The sequence below is a fragment of the Desmodus rotundus genome, chromosome 3, assembly GCF_022682495.2.
Source record: "Desmodus rotundus isolate HL8 chromosome 3, HLdesRot8A.1, whole genome shotgun sequence".
NCBI lineage: Eukaryota > Metazoa > Chordata > Mammalia > Chiroptera > Phyllostomidae > Desmodus > Desmodus rotundus.
This window is the reverse complement of record NC_071389.1, coordinates 171,375,207-171,396,280: the sequence shown is the minus strand read 5'-3', so window position 1 is coordinate 171,396,280 and position 21,074 is coordinate 171,375,207. Positions and strand designations below refer to the sequence as shown.

The 21,074-nt window shown below is 36.1% G+C and overlaps 1 protein-coding gene across 4 annotated transcripts in view; it reads left to right on the top strand.

Moving 5' to 3' along the window:
- PDE3A (phosphodiesterase 3A) overlaps window positions 1-21,074 on the top strand; it is a 285,977-nt gene that overhangs the window by 149,714 nt on the left and 115,189 nt on the right. For all 4 annotated transcript variants that reach the window (XM_024575890.3, XM_045184056.3, XM_071221069.1 and 1 more), the window contains exon 2: window positions 15,849-15,899. In XM_024575890.3, coding sequence (XP_024431658.2) covers window positions 15,849-15,899 — 51 coding nt within the window. The remainder of the gene's footprint in view (window positions 1-15,848; window positions 15,900-21,074) is intronic.

Below are 21,074 nucleotides of genomic sequence, written 5' to 3'. Positions count from 1 at the left end.
GGCTGTGTGCATTTCCATGAGCTGCCACAGAATTTAAAAATGAAAATAATGTCCATTTTATTCATTATAATGTGACAAACATATTTCACAAAATGCTTTTTTCTAGTAAGAGAACTATGTAGGCAGAATGAAATTGAGGACCAGGAAGTATTTTCAAAACTATGGATATTTGAATCAATTCCTAACTAGGTGCTTTCCTAGTTAAAGTCCTAACTAGGTGATTTCCCTTACTTAATTTTCTTCTGAATGAATCAATCAGTCATTCTTTAAACAAATGTTTATTCAATCCCTTAATTGGCATCAGGCAGAGTGCACACAGCAAATAAGACCAACAAGGGTTCTGTTGTTCTAAAACTCGCTTTTTAGAATGAAAAACAGACAATAAGCAGTTATGAAATAAACAAGCAAGGTCATTTCAGATTGCATTAAGGACAGGAAACAGATGGCCATGCTGGAGAGTAATGGGGGAAGATGAAAGTAAGGCTGGCCTCTTATTTACTCCCTAATCCTAGTACTTAGTACCTAGTACCAAACCTAGCTTAGGGTAGATGCTCAGGATATATTTGTGTATGTTTGATGAATGGATAGTTGATCAAATGGATGGATGGATGGATGGATGGATGGATGGATGACTGGTCAGTCATGGAAAGTGTCTCTAAGAAGGTGTTATTTGAAATGAAACCTGAAGGATGAAAATGAGCTAACAGAAATGAGAAAATTCATTCCAGGCAGGATAAGCAATAGCTAAGGCTTGTAGCTGATAGCAGTGAGTTCAAATTTAATCCTAAAATAAACAAGAAGCTAGTGAATGGTCTTACAGTGCCAGTCTCATCTTGTCTTCACAAAGTTCTGTGACGACACTATTATTATCTACATTTTACAGAGGAGGACATTGAACCTGGAAATGATGAAGTAACTTAACCAGGTTCATGGAGCTCATCAGAGGGAAACTGGAATTTGATTTCAAGAACTTTCAGTCCGCAGCCTACCCTTAACGACAATTCAGTGTTATACAAAGAGTCAATAAGTATAATACGTACAGTAACTTGCAGACCTGGCCTGCTAAATCAGCAAGGAAGAGAGAGGCTGAAAATCCGAGATCTTCCAATTTAATGGATTCAATTTTTAAACAATTTTAAAAACATCTCTTATATTGACCTATGAATTGAATATATAGCACAGTCTCTCAGCTGCTTTTGATTGACTTGGTCCTTTGAGGTTAAAATTGCCTTTGTGCAATAAGTTATAAACTGGATTATTCTAAAAGGTCTAGTGCTAATGAACTTTTTTGAATATATGGAATTTGCAAAAAAATAAATTTTCTTTAAGTTTAGAGTAGTAATAGCTTGAAAGAGGGAAATGATTACGAATTCAAGCTGGGCTGTCCGGTTTGGCTGTGCTTTTCAGTTGAGACTAGACATTGTGTAATTTATCAATTCTGAAGAACTGAATAGCTGTCTTCTAAGGATACTATCTTGGGCATTTTGTACACACCCTGCAACCAGAAACATCATAAGAACAGTCATTCATGTTTCAAAGGAAAGAAGAAGTAGGAGAAGGAGGAAGAGGAGGAGGAGGGGGAGGGGAAGGGGAAGGAGAAGAAGTAGAAGAAATGAAAGCTAACAGGAAAATCACCCTAACACTCCTGGTGAAACATTTAATATTTCAAGTCATGGTTGGAAGTAAGAAAATGTTTTTGATTGTATGCTTCATTTAAGATGTGCCTCTTTCCCTTGAAGAAAAAATCCAGGGAGTTTGCAATTTAGATACATAACCAGATAAGCAAGAATCCCATCTACTGTGCATTATTGATTCAAACTGACAAGGTTAGCAGTAAACTGACACATCAGTCAAGCTTCCTCTTCTACAACCCAGAATGACGTTTTCTAATAGCCATTGTGAAGTGGCTATTTGTCTGTGTTCTTGTGTTTCTTTTCTCCAGATTCACTTAAGTTCTCCATTTTGTTTTGCCTTTAATAGAGGCTCTGATACATAGTAGTTGCTTTAAAAAGAGAGAGACATAAAAAAGTAAATAAATCCCTCAGCTCCGGTACTTGAGGTAATAACACAGAGAAAGCAGAGACTGGTAATCCTTTTTGCACCTGCAATCATTTCAGTTAATAAAGTACAAGCAACTTCAAGTCATGCTACATGCTTCATTTTTTCTCCCACTTCCCTTTTCCTTGCCACATCATTTCATATTCTGATTTATTTTCCTTCATTCCTAGAGTTCCCTATAATATTTCTGCAAAGAGAATATATGTCCAGGAAACTTTTTCTTTCTTTTTTTTTCCCAAAAGAACACTAGTTGTACAAACAAACCCATAAAATTATTTTCAGTATATTAAATGGGTCCCAGAAACATCAAGGAGAATCAAGGGGCTATGTCAAACTCGGGGACATGGACATACTTTCCCTTAAACCTAGGCTAGGACAACATCTCCAGGCCTTATCATAAATTATTTCCAGCAACATTTAAGAAGCTGAGGACAAAATACACAAGTTTTGTTAGGACTTAACTAATTGTAGAAACTGGAACTAAAGTAATTTTGGCAATTCCAAGTTCAGAGGAAAGAAGAAAGCCGAGGGACATGTCTTGGGGCTGTGGAGTACATGGTTCTCTGCCACTTTCACCAATCTGTCTGTGCTTTTCTCAACAACCGACACCCTCCCCACACGCAAAGTGGGGCTCTTAGGGAGGAGGAAGTAGCGCGGAAAAGTGCTTGGAAGTTTGGCATGTTGCTGAAGATTGTTTTGGCATTGATAAAAAGCATTGAATAAAATAAGACTTAAACATTTTACAAGAAGCATTTTTGGTAATTTAAAAAGACTAATACTTGATTTTGTTATTGGAAAACTTTCAAGTATGTTTGGAATTACTTGGATATATGAATCTACTCTTTCAACTCTAAGTTTTTGAAATTTAACTACACAGCAATTATTTCCAATTCAAATTTATCATCCCAATCAAGATAAGTGTAAAATTATACTTACATCAGATTTCAAAGACTTAATATGAAAAAAAGAATGTAAAAGATCTTATTTATCCTTTTAAAATATTGATTGCATGTTGAAGTGATAATGTATTAGATATATTGGGTTTAAGGCAATGTATTATTAAAATTAGTTTCAATTGTTTAAAAAAACATGGCTAAACACTGACTAAAATAAGACTAAAAGTTTTACAAAAATCTTTTTTTGGAAAAATGTAAGTTTCACATGCAAAGGAAATTGTATAAAAATGAAATCAGTTTTTATGTCATTTGTCAGACAAGTTAAATTTGTCATGTGAATTACTGAGATTTGTTTTTTAAAGTCACAGTACTGATTTTTAAGACCATTTATGGAAAAAAAAGATGATGTAAATAGTGAGTTTGCCTTTGATTTAATTAGTTTTGTTGATATATGTAACAGATTATGAACTAAGTAGTAATATGTCTATATTCTTATAGGTCCACAAATGTAAACTATTTGGGGGACAAGGTAACTTCCCTATTTTCAGCACACATTATTAAATTTAATGCTGCAGTTTAAGACTTGTATGTTGTTTACGCCACATACCACATGTGAGAATGTTTGATTGAGAAAAGGAGAAAAAAGAACCTAAAGCAATCCAAATGCAAGACCTCGTAAATCTTGTTGAGTTACAGCTTTTGCCACGACTGAGGCTTTGTCTGGATTTCATTATTTTCCCTGTGATTTCCAAATTTTTCTTCTGAGGAAAGATCAATTTTATAGATAGTCTCATGAAGTTGCCTTGGTGAGTGGGACTGAGGTTTAATAATTTTCTAGGGAAAATAGCCTTAAGTGAGTTCTTCCATGAGGCATTATACAAAGGAATCTGAATGTATAGGAAAACAGAAATATTAGCATGATCCACTCTAAAAACAATGGATGAAGATCTACAAATAATAAACAAGACCTTTATTTTTTAAATGATTTCTATTCAATTATGCAAATTGGCACAAATAATGTAAGAGGTAGTTTAATAAACTGAAGTACAGGTTTATAGTCAAATTCAATGCTGCTCAGAGGTTTAGAGTTTCACTCGAGGTAAAATTGATAGAGTTAATAAATTAAAGCTATAATGCCTTGTTTAATATTTCACAAGAAAAATGCATTTTGTTTTGGTGCTCAAAATTTAAAAGCTCTTATTACTGAGGTCAAATTGGTTAATAACACGATGTTATTAATTTCAAGTGTACAACCTGATGATTTGATATCTGTATACTCGACTGAGTGTTCACACCTCTAGTCTAGTTTCTCTCTGTGAGCACATAGTTGACCCCCTGTCTCCAGGCTGCCCTCCTCCTACCCTACTTCCCCTCTGTACCTACCATTCTGTTGTCTGTATCTATGACTTTGTTTAGTTTTGTTAGTTCATTTGTTTTTTTTTTTGTTTCATATTCCACATATGAGTGAAATCATATGGTTGTCTCCTTCCGTCTTACTCATTTCACTGAAAATAAAAGATCCATTCATGTTGTCGCAAGTGACGATATTTCATCTTTTTCTTTAGTTCCTTATATGTAGCATATATTTAAACATTTTATTGTGGTTATTTGAGAAATATTTACATGGGTTGGGGGTTTTAGTCTGTTGGTTTAGTTTTGTTTGCTTGTTTTTTCAGACCCGTTACTTGCTTTGGAAATTTGGTTGTGTTTCTAATAGATGACACACTGGAATTTGCAAGTCTTTTCCACACTGAATGTACCTTTCCCCCTCCCTGATCTTTTCAAACATTGGTTATCTGTGACTCTCAGTCTTTTGCTATTTTTTATGTCTCAAAAAGATTTCTCATTTCTAATGCCTCTCTTCACCAGGGTGAGCTAGTAATGTTAAAATTTGCATTTTCCAATTGTTACACAGAAAATAAATCTGAATCTGATTCAGGGGAATGTATGGTCACATACATACATTACATTTACTTTGAGTAATGATGTATTGTTATGTTTTACTTATAAATTTGATCAAATTTTTAAAATTCTGTGTTGGCATGGCCGTTCTAACTTAATAAATAGCTATCATATATATCATCTGAATTACACTTTTCTTAAAAGAAGTAGAATTCAATAATACTAAAGAATGTTAGGCAGTTGTTAATAGTGATACAGCTATTCACTAACACTTAATGAGTCATTACTATGTGACAGGTACTACGCTAAGCCTTCTTTGTATAATGACTCATTTAATACAAGGAAAATCCACATGAGTTTGATGCTGTGATTATCTAAATCCTGGAGCTATGGAAATTGAAGCTCGGACATGAAGGGAATTGTGCAAGGTCCTCTGTCTGCAAAGACTGAATATCCTGTCCGAGGTGGAATTTGAGCCTCTCCGTCTGGTCTCTAGAGCCAGCGTGCTTAACTGTTATGCCCCCTTTATTAATGATTCAGAAGGTACTTCAGGATCCTGTGGGGCCACGGGGCTGGCAGCTCCACATTTCTTATGTTTCTGTAGAGCATGAAGCTAGATCCATAGCAGGCACCCAGTAAGTATTTGTTGAAGTAATGTGTGAATGAGTGTTGAGTAGGTGAATGCAGGAATGAATGATGTGCACTATGAGATGTGCTGATAGAGAATTCAGTATAACTATACATCTGACCCGTAATATTCTGTAAATATTGAGTTCATTGCATGGCCAATGTTTCAAAATATGATTATTTTATTGTATTTATGTAGGATTTTCAGAGAAATTAACTTTTTCTTTTATTCCAAAGTGTTTTTTTAAGGAGGTGGAGACTAGAGAATAGAAAATGAAATTTTGAGAAATAAATCCATCCTGTTAACTACCACAAGTTCCATGAACACAGGCCAAATCTCTTGTCTTTTTCTTTTTCCTTACCAACCTACTTTTGTGCCCAGAACCTAATACTTGGTTTGGACTAAAAAATTATTTGTTGTTAAAAGTGGTAGGGTAGGGAAAAAGTGTATGATTTGCAGCCAGCAGACCTAACATTTTATTGAGTGTATTGGGGTGACATTGGTTAATGAAACCGTATGGGTTTCAAGTGTACAGCTCTGTAGCCCATCATCTGCAGGCCATGTCTCATGCTCACCACCCAAAGTCAAGTCTCTTTCTGCCACCACGTAGCCCCTCTTTGCCCTCTTCCCACTCCCTTGACCCCCTTTCTTTCTGGCAGTCACCATACTGCTGTTTGTGTCTGTATATTTTTCTCAGTCCCTTCACCTTTTTCACCTGGTCCCCCAACCCACCTCCCCTCTGACAGCTGTCAGTCTGCTGTTCTGTGTACACAGCAGGGAGGGTGTGCAGAACTGAGCATGTTTTTGAAGCTCTTCACAGGGTCATGTCTCCTTCCCTTTTTCCTTTGAAACTGCTCTCCTGACCGCCCCCCTCACTGGTGCCCCCAGCCACTGATTCCCCTTGTCCTGGGCACTGAGTGGGTGTCCTGACATCACGTGCTGAACCCCAGCCCCCATCTGGGCATAAACATCGAATTCCCGGTCACATCACAACGGGCGTGGGTGCCACCAACGACAACATGACTTTATTTTGTCTATTTAGTCTGTTTCTATTTTGTGTATTAGTTTATGTTGTTCATTAGATTCCACATACAAATGAAATCGTATGGTCTTTGTCTTTCTCCAACTGGCTTATTTCACTTAGCATAATCCATGTTTAAGCACTGGCTAGTTAAGTCATGATATCACCTCTTTTAATTCATTTCCGTATCTATAAAATAGGGATCATATGCCTCTTTTTTTTTTTTTTGATAATAATGAACCCTAGTAAACTTCATCTCTTTTGAAACAAAGTATTTCATGATCAAATACTTTTGGAAATACTTAGTTGAAGTAAGCTCCTTTGCTTTAGGACTCCAAACTTTAACAATGTTAATATTTGGGACTATCCAAGGAGTAATTACATTATGTAGCATTTCGCAAGCTTATTTTATTCTATTACCATTTTTTATAACATCTCACAGTGTGTTTGGCACAAGACTGATGTGATTGCATTATTAATAGTACCAATAAAAGTACAAAAATTCTATGTAATCACGATAGTCAAGATATGTTAAGTAAAATAATGGAAGCTTTGTAGCATCAGTGGCCACATATAGGTTTAGGGTGATGAGTGTCTTTATGAAAACAGGGATAGCAATAGAATTATAGAAACATTCTAAACCACAATGTGGGAATGTATCAAATAGATACAGAACTTGCAGTAGAGAGGCTGGGATTTCAGACTCCAGAATATTTGGATTTCTCTCTATTTTGAAGTCTTCTCATTCCCTAATGTTTATAAAATTTTTTACTGGCTGCTGGGTTGGAACTCTAAGAGGATCAGGGATTTATGCTCTGCCTTGTGAATGCGATTTAGGTAGCTATCACCAACTGTGAAAGGAAAAGATATCCTTTAATTTCAGCCTGTTAGTGTGTTACTGTTTTCAGGCTGTCAGTGCTTTCTAAGGAGGGTCAATTCTAAAGAATCCTTTTTATTTTTCCTGCCAACTTGTCTGAAGATTCAAGATGAGGCGAATGGGAGAGAGTAAATTTTTCTGGGAATGATAAAAAGATATTTGGATTCAGGGGAATATCCTCAAGGCATTAAAGCCTGGAATCAGTAAGCTAAAAGACTCACGTCCGTGGCCCCACCCCGGGAGTAAAGGGCAAGAAGTAATGATGGCTGCCAAAAAGCGAAACAACAAAAACAACACACATCTTTGTAACACCCTCAGAGATCTCTGATGGATATTTTGTGGCTTTTCATGATACTCTATATAATGGAAACGTGGCCTGCTTCCCCATGAAATTTTCAGCACCATCGCATCACTTGGTCATGCCCCGTAAAGCGGGGTGGACTTGGGGGGTGGGGTCATGCGATGAAGTAACGGTGGTGAAGGTAGGCTCTGGCTAAACACTGGGGCTGCTGCTGGTATCTGGTTTCCCCAAAAGAAGCTGATGGATTCTCCCAGGTTGTAAATTTAATTATAAAAGAGGTTCAGTCATTTTTAGTACCATTTGTATCAGGCCTTTTGAGGCCCCAAGCCCCGGTGCAGAACCCTGGAGGGCTGGGTGACAATGTGTGTGAGCCTCAGGGATTCTGTTTGCACCTTTGGCCTAAGGCCTAAGCCCCATGCAGACTTCCAGTGTCTGTTTTCTGCAGAGCACAGTGTAGTTTTTGGGCCTTCTTGCTCTGTGGGTAATGAGAAGAGAAGGAAAAATACACCAAGGATTAAGAGCAATTCCACTGCAAGGACTAGACAGGAGTGGAGCTGGCCCAACCTGTCAATCACAGATCTTCCCAGGCCAGGGGACTTGCCATTCAGTAGGCCCTGCGGGCAGGGAAGTAAGCAGTCCAAACCCATCCTTCCTCGTGGAATTCTGGAGAGAGAAAACATTAAAGAAAAAAAAGGCGAGGGGGCATTCTAAAGGAAGAATCCAAAGGGAGCCTGCCAGGGGCAAAAAAGAGCTTTAATTTGCTTATCAAATTGAAAGTTCCATGCGTAACATAGTAAGTGGAGTTAAAAGAGAACCTCTGCCCTTACGCATTTTATGACTCTTGAAAAACAAAACACATGTACAGGGCCAGCATTGCCCTGTGAACTACGACTAATATAAAGAGGGTGGTACAGGCCCCACAGATTCTTGTGCCGAATGAAATTGAGTAAGAGTTTGAGGGAAGGAGGATCCCTGGTCCATTAGTTTTCCTGGAGAAAATGCACTTTGTAATTGTTAATTAATGGAGATGATGCTTAACTTTTGGACAGTTTTATACCAATGAAAGGGAATAAATGCAAGATATATACCTTTGGTTTAAAAGACCCAATCCTTTTTTAAAATTTTGGCCTAAAGTGACTCAAAGGTGCCATTCCCACGCCCATCTCAGGATGTTTGTATCTTCCATCTCCTCAGCCTGGCACGCCTGTTCTCCAGAGGTCTGTGTGTCTGGCACTCTCACTTTATGCAGTTCGCTGCTGAAATGCCACTTCTTCCGAAGGACTTCCCTGATCCACTTATAAAAATTATTTATAGTTCTGTTCCCAGCGCTTACCCACCATTACCCACCTCCAAGATTCTTTACAGCTTTATCATCACCTGGCGCATGATGGTTCCTCATGTTTGATCTCCCTGCACTGGAATTATAAGAGCCAGGAAAACAGAGATGCATCTTGGTTTGCTCCATGATGCACAAGCATTGTGCCTAGAGCGGTTCCCTGAACGTCGTAGGAATACGATGACTGTTTATTTAATGAATGTAGGATGGACTAAAAAGAGGAGGTTGTGTGGTAACTTTTACATCTTTCCATGTATATTATTCTTATATGTTTTCAAAAATATGTCTTATTAATTTTCAACAAGTGGAGTAGGAGGACAGTTTGCTGGAGAATAAAGTGAGGACAGCAATGGCGACTTACCCTGCGCCGTTACCCTTTATCCTGTCAAACACTTTTGTCCATTCTAATACAGGCTAAGAATAATTTCTTACTGTTCATGGTTCTCCTGCCTCTTTTGTGCCTTCAGTAATAGGGAGGGTAAATGTTTCCTTCCAAGACACCCCTAAAAAGGCATTAATTTTCATATTACACAAACAAGAAACAATAGGAGAAAATAGCAGAGGAAAAACTGTATATACAGGGAGGGAAAATATTTTACCTACAGAAATATACTTTCAACGGTCTTCACTTCTCATGCTGTTATTAAAAATGTCTCTGCTTGGACAGAACCGTTTTGTTTCCATGCTGACTTCTCCTTTGCTTCTCCTGTGAACTTTTTAAATTTGCGTCTGGCAGCAGCTTTGTTGTCCTTGGAACTCACTACTGTGTAACATACTGTTAACTGAAGGTTGTGATGTAGAAATTTATTATTAAAAATAAGAGTGAGAGAGAGAAGAATTTATTCCATAAGGATGAAAATGACTTAGTGTCAAGGAAGTTAGGATTTTCAAAATGCTTTATATAACATATTATGTTTCTTTACAAGGAAGTATATTTGTTTCCTACAATTAAATAGAAGGATCTTCCTTTTGTCTATCCTGATAGCAATGGAGGATAGATAGAGGGGAGGAAGGATAGTGTTTAGAGGGATTTTTTTAAAGAGAATTTCTTCATCAGATGGAAAGATTTTGTTTGCCATGTGTAGTTATTACCTTGCAGACCTACATAGGAGGTCTGTCCAGAAGGTATCCAGCCATGTAATATGAAAAATAGACATTTCTTGAAGAAGGTACAAGATACAAGAAACATTGTACATAGGACAGTGACATCTCAGTCCCCTTCAAAGTAGATACCTTGGGACCTCACACAGTTCTCCCAATCCCAATCAGCTGTCCTGCTGTATTTTCCTGAATCTCATTAATGGTCTGAAATCTCTTCCCTTTCAAAGGTGATTTTAGTTTTGGGAAAAGCCATAAGTCACAGGGCACCAAGTCTGGGCTTTAGGGGAGCTGAGTCACCTGAGTGATTTGATGTTTTGCCAAAAAACTTTGCACAGGGATGTGATGCATGAGCAGGTGCATTATTGTGATGAAGCTGCCAATCACCAGTTGTCCATATCCCTGGGCTTCTGAATCATCTGAATAGTTTCCTCAGAGGAATGTTCAAGTTTAATGTAAAATTGATGCAGATTCCTTGCTGTACTTGCTCAATCATTTAAAATGCAATAGGCCACACAGTACACATGCTCATTCGACAGCATCTACCTCCCCCACTGACTAGTACAGTGAAGTCATCATTGTTTATGCATGCACATTCCAGTCCACTCTCCTTGGCTGCCAGGTGACATCGATGTGGTGCAAACCGTTCTTGTTATATTAACAATGGCTGGACTTTTTCTGGACGGACCTTGTATTCCAAACCTTCTGGTAACATGCTTATTGAAATATTATTACCCAGAGGAGTAATCATAGTTAAATACCATATTTTGCCATGCATAATGCTCACTTTTTTGCCCAGATTTTTGAGGGAAAAATAAGGATGTGCATTAAATATGGGTAGTACCTGAAATTCCTTGTATCTGTTACTGTATTTTTAATTATTTGTTACATAAAATTTCTTGTACCATAATATGTTCAAAAATAAATGCTAAAATTCCTTTATAATACAAAACAAGTTATCTAAATATAAAACAATTGAATTAAAAATTAAAAGATTTTTCCCCTGAAAGCGTGGGTCATAAATGTGGGTGCGCATTATACACGGCAGAATATGGGAGCCATCTGGGTGTCTTTTATAGATGGTGAGAGACAAACATTTTTTGTCTTCCTGAATTAAGCGGCCACGTACTCTTTATCAGCCAGAATGTATTTTAGCTTTCTATTTTTATTCATTTTTCTAGTCTCAATCTCAATCCCTCCACCTTGTGTTTTATGTTGCTAGTACCTGTATGTAACTAATCTTAGAGTCATAAGTATTGCTCCTCCAAAACAGTATTGTATCACATTAGTAAACTTGGTCTCTTTTCCCAGAATTGCCTAGATATGCTGCTGCTACTCGTTTATCATTCATCTGTAAAGCTTAGTCCAGATGAATTCAATTGCAAAAAGAAAAAAATAATTCCACAATTTCAACTTCTGTTCCTCATTGTCCATGACCCATTTCTGTCTTTTATGCAATCCCATGATAACGTCAAGTGAATACTTTGGTCATCTGTCATGTAATACTAATCGTACCTGTTTGATTCAAAGGCTGTTATGACTTTCTCATTACTATAGCATCCACAGCAGTGTGCACTTAATTCTGAAATTCACTGACTTCATTGTTCCAGCTCTCCTCCTTACTACTTATTAGAATTGACCAACTATTTTCATTTGTCTTCGTCTGCTTTGACTAACAGTCGAGAGAGTAGGGATAGAGAGGTGTCTATGTACTTTCTAAAACATTTAGCCCTGTGGTTTTGCTGTAACAGGAATAGGTACCTGTTGCCAAATGCTTTATTTTAATTTAAATAATCTGTAATATGAAATAAGTCAGGCATTTTTCTATTGTAATATAGGTTTTTCATACATTTATTTCTTTTTAATTTTTTTTGCTTTTTTATAGTGGTAAACTATACATAACATAAAATTTACCATCTTAACCATTTTTTCACTTAATCAAAAGTATATTTTTAAGTCAATATTATTTGTATTAAATTTCTGGATTTTTTAAAGGAATATTGAAAACATTCTACATATTTTAGTCTTTGGTCCATGATCTGAGGACAGTGCTCATAACAGCAAAATAATTTCTATGTGCAAATAGGGTAAAATTCATATGCTATCCTCCGCTAAATGAAGCTCATTCCCACTTTCCGCACAGCCCCCATTTGTGCCGGGTATGAAGAGGGATAGGTACCCGACACCCTGTCCAGCTCCCACACTGCCTCTTTCTCTGCATTAAAAAAAAAGCAAGTTATAGAAAATACTATAGCAAACCACATGCACCAACTGAAATAATTAATGCTGATTTTCAGCTCCAATTAATTTAATTCGAAGTAAATTTTTTACTGGGAAAGTCCTTGTATCATTTCCTCAAGGGCAAAGGGAAAAATGTTCTGCTGATTTCCATTGAATAAAGAACATTCCAGTGTTTCATTTATTACATCAGAGTTCATTCCTTTTCAGATTATATTTCCCTTAGCATGCAGATTTCTATAACTTTTCATTACTTTGAATAAAGTAGTAATAGTATACATTTGAAAATATTATCACATACTTGGTCAACTCAGACTATTAAAATATACTGATGATATTAAAATATAATAACAGAATAGAATAGAATTTCTTTACCCTAAATCACTCTCATTTGTCTCTTGTATAATTCTGGAAAATAACTATGTCTGATACCTAAATTTTGGATAATTTTACTGTTTTAGGCTTCAAAGGAAAAAGTCAGATTTAGAGAGTAAGTTTTTGGAGGTTTATTTTATAAGTTCTGGCTTGTAAAGTAACAAAGTTTTCTTGCAGCGAGTGATGGCCCAAACGAGTCTGCATCATGACTGTTTTTGTTCTGTGACTAAACATCATCGTCTCGAAGATAGTTAATGGCAGAGGGCAGTACATTCCAGGCGTTTCTTCTTCCAGTTCTGATCCCGGCTAAGTGCACCTTCTCGATTTCCTACTTATCATCGTCAAATATTCTCTCCTCGAACAGTATATTTTGGATTACAGTTTGTGTTTGTGAGATTTATTTACCTTTTTTATTGTGATACTCATACATAGTAGAATTTGCCAAGTTATCATGTTGGTGTAAACTTACAAAGAGGATGATAGTCATTACAGGCTTTTAGAAAGTATTCTCTTCAGAAGTTTAAACAGTGAGGGAAAAGAAAAGATAAGCTTTCTGCTCAAAAATCAGTTTTCTCTAATGGCCTAGTGCTCAAGTGTATTATCTCTTTAAAGTTGCCAAGTCAAGCACCTCGTTTTTCTCTTATGAATGAAAGGTAGTCCAGAGCCTCAATAAGGCAGGTGATTGAAATGGATCAAGAATTATTTTTGATAATTCTTGTGAACAACTAATTAAGTGTTATCTTAATTTATATGTTTCCAAATCAGACTATTTCGTTATTTGACGAGTATCTGTTAACCTTATTATAATTAACTTTAAATTAGTATTGATGCATATTTACTAGCAGGTGTAATGTGAATACATACATAAATTTTTAAAATAAAGCATTAAATAAATATCAACTCTGTAAGCATTCAGTTTTATGTGATGATTCTCTGGGCTACTTTATCCAAAATTGTGTTATAATTAAAACACTGCTTTAATTTCCAGGGCTTGCAGTAATTGACTGTGAAAAATGAAAAAGTTAAAATTACTTTGTCATATTTTTCACTCATTATACAATGAGCATTTCTTATGTGATTTTTTTAAAAGCCTCTAGAAGCCAAATTTTAATTGCTATGTATATAATTTTTTCTATACTATAGTTTATTGGATAGTTCCCTTTTTGTTAGATAATACTGTGGTATCATTATTATGACTGGATTTTTACATTTTATTTACTGGTAAAAAGGGTATACATTTTAAAGACTATGTAATATGTACTAAAATTGTTTCTACATTTTACATATAAAACATATGTAGTATGTGTAGCTCTGTATTTGTGTGAATTTACATATTTGCTAAGTGCTAGCAATATGTATATGCTTACTTGTCTAGTTTATCCTCACCAACATTCAACATGATTGATTTGCTAATTTAATAGATGACAGTAGTTTCTTGTTATTGACTGATTTTTTCACTTCCAACAAGGTTAATTTTTTAGCATAAGTCTACCTGGCTATTCATATGTAGTCTGTAGATTGTCCTTATCCTACCCCCAGTTCTCGACGAGGATTATGTTTCTTTGAAATCGGTAGAACTTGTAATATGCTGAAGATATATTACCCATTTACTGCAGATGGTGCGCCAGTGTGGCATTTGTGCTAAATTTGATTTTATGTAGTTGGATCGATTGATCCTCTGTTTTTTTAAAAATTAATTAAGAAGATCTGATCACATTCTAAGGTAGTATATGCCTCAATTTTATTGTTGCGTGCTGATAGTTTCATCTTTTTAAAATTTAAATCTTCTTATCTATCTGGAATTTATATTTGTGTATATTATTAGGTTCAACCCAAAGAATCTATTTCTCTTCTTTATTGAATAACTCACCAAATACTCATTGATTTTGGAATTTACTTTTTCATATTTTGTTGCTACATGTACTTGAGTTTACTTCAAAACTGTTGCCTACCTCTCATTCATTTATATTTTGAGTCTCAAATCATTATCATCTAATTTGTTTAAATTTTATAATATATTTTAAAACCCACTGTGGTATTTTCATTTCTTCTAATGTTCTCCTAGTTCTTATAAGTTTATTCTCTCAGATAAAATTGGGTTATTGTTTTTTTAAAATTTCCTGGAAATGTACAGTTAGCTTTTGATTGAAATTGAGCTCAACCTGTATGTTTGTTTGAGTAGAACTGAACACTTAAAAGTCTTATAGAATATGGTCTACCAGGAATACTGTATCAGCATCTGTAAAGTTTTACCATTTTTAAATTATATTGTTTTTGTTGCTACTGTGAACAGTTTCTTTGTCATTTTGTCTACTGTAGTCCTGCTGCTGTATAGAAAAGATGATAGTTGTAGAAACATGTTGTGTGGTCTCTCTTACTCGTGTGCAAGTGTATCAGACATGAGTACTCATGTGCGGTGCGTGTACTAAACAACTGAATAATGTTCTCTTCCTCTCAGTGGATATGTTGTTCTTTAATATTTTTCTAGGTAAATGTTATTTTTAATATATAAATACGATGCTTTGTGAGATAAGTAGCTCAGGGCTATTACAACAATGGGAATAACTTGATAATATTTTGAGTCTCTCTTTTATGAAAATCTACATTATAACTTTGGGGCTCATTTAACATTAAATAATTTTACTCCAGAGGACACTCTTATTTCTGTGATATTGTCAAAATAGAACTAAAAATTATTGAAATACTTTGGCCTTCTTGTTTTTATCATTCATGACAGTAGATTAAGCTATACTAGAGGATTTCTTCAGCATATTTTCCTAATAAACTAGGAGCTTAATATGCAAGTAAAGCTGAACATGATTTAGCATCCATCCAGGATGTTCCTGACAAAGAACTGTAAAGCTGTACATTAGCAAGCTGTTTTTGTCACACAGTGATATTAAAACATCTTTAAAACTACTAGCAGTTGAAATGTTAGCTATTAAACCAGAAGTTTATTACTTCATGTATGTTCATTTATTCATGATGGCTATTTAATACATTACTATTAGAACATACATTTCAAAAACCTAATTATTCTTCAAAAGAAAGAGTGAAAATACTTGCCCTGTAAAACAAGTATCATTTAATTGACTGTAATTATTATTTTGTCTTACAGCTCATGGGGCACTCAGAATGGGACCACAAACGAGGGCCAAGAGGGTCACAGGTAAGGTGTTTTTTTTTTCTTTTCTTTCTTGCATTTTGTTTCTTAACACTTTGAGCCATGAGATTTCCAAAGCTCAAGGAATAGTAAGTAAAGGAAGAAGCAAAATAATCGTGCCATTTGGTTTTACTTAAGTTAGCTATAATTAAAGTCTGGTTTCAAGTCCCAAAGGCAGAGGCCAGTATATTCCTCCTAAGAGCTTTCTGGTATCCCAGACTGGCTGTGTTTTTATGAATGCAGATTTTATATTCATCTTGTCTCTGCTGAATACATTTTGATCAGCAACTCACTCTCTATTTATTCACTTCCTTTGATAACTTTTCCCATGTATTTTCCTCTTTTCTCTATCTTCCTGTGTTTGGTTAAATATTTTGAAATATAATCAGGCTAAACCCTAAACTAATTACAGATTTTGTCTCTAAATTAACTGTCTTCATCTCAGGGAAATAGAAAGATGAAAGGACCTATTATTTTGAGAAGAAACAAATTCTCAACCTTTCTATATTACCAGACTGTTTTCATTGTCTTACTTTATGTCTTAGGCAAGGAGAAAAGCTTCCATGACGCATTTATGCTTTTTCATGACCTAATTAGACAATGTGGATTTGTTTTCCTTCCATAATTACTTTGCCTGACAGAATAAAGGCTGAGTTTTGCCCGAAGAAAATTCTCTCTCCTCCTAGGTATTTTGTGAAGAAATATAAAAAGCATTTATCTCATAGCAGCCTGTGTTTTTATCTGACTATAAACATGCCAAATGAAAATTAAGTAGGTGGGACACTTTTACCTCTGCTTCTCACATTTTGCACTTGCCGCCAAAAAACATGGTTACAAGGGAGTTGAACGTGCAGTACTGTATGTGCAAGTTCACTCTGGAACGTGAGGTTCTAGGTGTCTCACAGAGCCCATGTGGAGCGCGCCGGCATTAAGTTTGCGTGGTTAACTGTTTCATTGGGGTCCCTGGGAAAAGAAAACCAAGTCCATCACTTGTTTCTACTTGATGTTTTTGTTTAATAGCTGTGGTTTTATTTCTGCCCATTATCAGTGTGGTTAGTTAATAATATAAACCAGTCCCATTAAGTTAGGAGCACCCAAAAGAATTTATGCCATGCTTTTCCTACCATCCGCTTCGCCTCTCCGTTTTCTCTGGCAACTCTCCTGCTATACATATCAGAATGTTTGAAATCAGAATGTGCTACAAAGTCATTAATGAAATTATGAAATTAATGTATGTTTAGTACTTCGTGATTCTACACCAAAAAAAGTAAAGATGAACCACAAGTAAGGAATTCCGTGGTTTCTGATTATTGCTACTAGAGGCATTTTGATATTCAAAACATGCTGAGTATTTCGCTGAGGACATGTGCCTTCAAAGTAATGTCATGTTATATTTAAAAAATTGTTAAAATATATAATATTTACTCTTGTTATGACTTATGATCTATTTGAATATAATTTATCTACAGGTTTGAATTGGTTACTCTGTCAATATAAATTGAAAAAAATTTTTATAAAAGCACAATACTGTTTATGATAACTGTAAACAAAAAAGTCCCAGAATTAAAATTTTAAAAATTCAGTGATTTTCACATAGCGATAAAACTTCAGAATTCTATGAAGCAAAATATGTTCATAAATAACATCTGGTTATATCTGAAAGGTTGAAGTGGTTCTAAATAGCAAAAGCATTATCACGTTCTTGCCTGAATTACCACTATCAGCATCGAGGTTTTTCCTAGACCTCTCAATAAGCTAAATGAAGTACTCCAAATAAAGTACACCTTTGTCTCACTTTGATTCAACTCAGCAAAAGACCATCAAGGTAAAGAGCAAAACACATGCCAACTACAAAAAAATAAAAACAATAGCAACTGCAACAAAAAACTTGGGGGGAGAAATTCCTGACAAATAAATTAAGCATTAAGTAGCAACCTCTTATCTAACCCTAATTCCCACTGGGGAAAAAAAGACATGGCATGTATGTTTTAGATCATTCATACTTTCTTATTTTGCTGTCATTTCCTCGGATCATGTGTCTGCAGCCTTTCAGCCATTCAGAAGGAATTTCAGACAGACTGCATGTGGACAGAGATCTCTTAATATTTCACTGCTCTCCCAAGGCCTTGCTCAAATTCCGTGTCAGCTGAGTTTCACTGAAGACAGATTTTTAGTACCGACTATGTGTAGAGCGCTGTTGTAGGTCTGACTTTGAAGAAAAAACTGACCAACAAGGTTACTGCTTTCCAAGAGCTCACAAGCTATGCTTGGAAATAGAATAATCCTTAAATACAGGGTTGGGCCAAAGGAGGTTTACAGCTGTGAGTACATGAAACAGAGCTTATTCTTGTATTAGTATTTTATTAACTATTGTATTAATTTCCATACAAACAACCTTAAACCCACTTTTGCCCCACCCTGTATATAATTTGCAACAGACGGGTAGATGTAATATTAAATATATAAACAAACTGTGATAAGAGGTTAGGTGGGACCAAGTATTTATGCCTAGTAGGACTGGGAAATAACTTCCCAGAGTCGATGATACCTGAGGTGAGCCTTCAGGGAGGGGTAAGGTTGTAGAAGAGCAAAAGGAGGGAAAGGTGGATGGAAAAGCTTGAGCGAAAGTCTTAGTTTGGGTACGTGTGAATTTCCTCTGTAACTGGTTTGTAGACACTGACTAGGGCCTGCTGAAGCAACTGCCGTGAATGATCCAGGGAATGCCGCACATTACTGATTAGAATGAGGAGGAAGTAAGGAGGGTCAAGAATTTGAAACCCAGTACTTGAAGGATTAGTGTTTTGAACACAGACTAGTTGATGGGGAAGATGATGCATTTAGTGAAGCAATGTTAAGTGAAAAGTGAAGATGGCAGTCCCAAAGAGGATTTCAAACGAATCCTCAAATCCTCGAGCTTCTGTCCTGGTGCTCTGTAGCCAGGTTAGAACAGAAGATGTCCATTTGGGACTGCTAATCGTGCATGTGGTAATTGAACGACACTGGTAGATAAATACCCCTGGAAGAAGAACATTAAGAGAGAAAAACAGAAGAGAGTTTCTTGGGGAAGAGCCTGGGGAGAGCGTTAAAACATGCAAGTGGTCTCACTGGAGACCAGTGGAAGGAGAAATGATGCAGCATACTCCAAGGTAGTGGACCAGAAAGTTACACCAAGAGGAGGGCTGAGACCACACACAAAGGTTCAAGAAAAGAAAAACACATGGGAAGTGCCTTTGGATTTCATGACTAGCAGGATACCGGTGAACTGTGAGAATGCGGTTTTAATGAAGAAGTGTTGGAAATTAAGAAGAGAATAGTGTAAAATAGTATTGAATAGAAAGATCTCTTGGGGGAGTTTTGTTTTAAAAGAAATAAAACAAAGAGGTGGTAGAAGTGAGGAAAATGGCTTTTATTCTAACACGAGAATATTAAGAATTAGTGTAGAGAAGAAAACACTGAAAATTCTTAATAGTGACCTATTTAAGGGCTGAGAAAACAGTGTGCTTCAGGTAAAGGAAGGCACTCCCTTCCAGAGTGGCCCTTTTGGCACAGGTCTATGGATTTTCTCACATCCCACCAGTCCCCGCCCCAAACCCCACCCTTCATCCTAGCTCAGAAAAACTGACCATGTACTGGTAGATCCGCCAAAAAGCACAAAGGACGAGCCTTTGGAAAGAAAGTGGAGATGTCTATACAAGAACAAGAGAGAATAGGCACAGATACTACAAAATGAAAGAGATACTGTGAGCCTAATGGTTTCAGTCTTCTTGGTAGAAAAGAGTGCATAAAGTTGGGGGCATAGTAGTGGAAAATCTTGACCAGCAGGAAATATATGGAATAAATGTTGTTTTAAATATCTAAGAAAGAGGACTGGCTTGATGTCTGATCACCAAGAAATACCTCGTAGAAAGCAGAAAGCTGTCGCAGGTGTGAAGGTCGACTACAAGACAAATTTTAACCTTTTACAAGGTTATTGATTCAAAAAACATCAGGGTATGTCGCATTCTTCAGCCTTTGAGGATTCAAAAATGAACAAAACAATTTTGGCCTTCAAAAGCGTATAGCATTATCCAAAGTCAGCCTTAGTTCAGAGGATAGAGAAAAAACAAACTAGTATGAGGACATTAACATTACCAGGGTAGAATTAGCATCTCCCGAGTTTCCTCGTACATGCTTACTAAGTAAGAGATTTTCTCCGATGTGACCTAATCCTCCTAAATGACATCATATGTGCGTTTATCACAGAGGAGAAGGAGGTATATTTTTCTATCAAATGTTTGTGATTTAGAAAAATACATATCTTGCTTCAAGCAAATTCTAACATTTAATTGCGTATGACTCTCTATACTCAGCAAGAATTTAATTCAAATTGATTTATTTCACTTATTTACTCTGTCCTCAATAACTTTGTGACATAATTTGTCAGCTCACTCACATCTTTCGGGCTGATTTTTCTTCTTCTTTTTTTTTTAAAGTGTTCTCTCAAGTAATAGATCATCCAAATTAGGGAAGATGCTAAAGGATAAATAAACTTCGGCGTGCAGAGCTCCTCCATCGGGCAGCATTCCCAGCAATACCAAATGGAGTCAGGGGATGAAATTCTCAGAAGGCAATTAGTTGTTTTTTCTTTTTCTTTTAAGTTCTTGGGGAAAAGTTTTCCAGTGGGAAGTTAAGTGAGGCAGTAGAAAATTGCTCTCCTTTGAACAGCTAAAAGTACTGGACGGGTGGACGATTCTAAGGAGCCAGTAATTTACTTATGATTTAGTTGAGGGTCTTTGTGGGGAAAATATTACTTCAATCTGTGAATTTTTAAACTTTCAACCATTTTAATAAACTAGGGTCCAGCTGGCCTTTATTTATCAATAGTTACAGACTAGTGGGGTCTTTAGTCAGGGCTTATCAACTGGACTTAAGACCTTTTATTGAAGAAACAACTTTTTGTGTGACCTCTCTAGTCTTCCAGTGATCGAGGTATTCCTTTAGAAATTCTGATTTGTATGTGTCTAAATAATTGAAGTCTTGCATGTACAATAGAAGAAGATAGCTGAATAGCCTGGTGGGGAGAAAAAGTTACCAAATACACTAGGATGTCAGTATGCTTAAAAATTACCTGTATCTTATTTAGTAGCATGGCTCTAATTGTCCACCATGTACTGGAGTCTCCAAATAAAACTTGTAGAAATA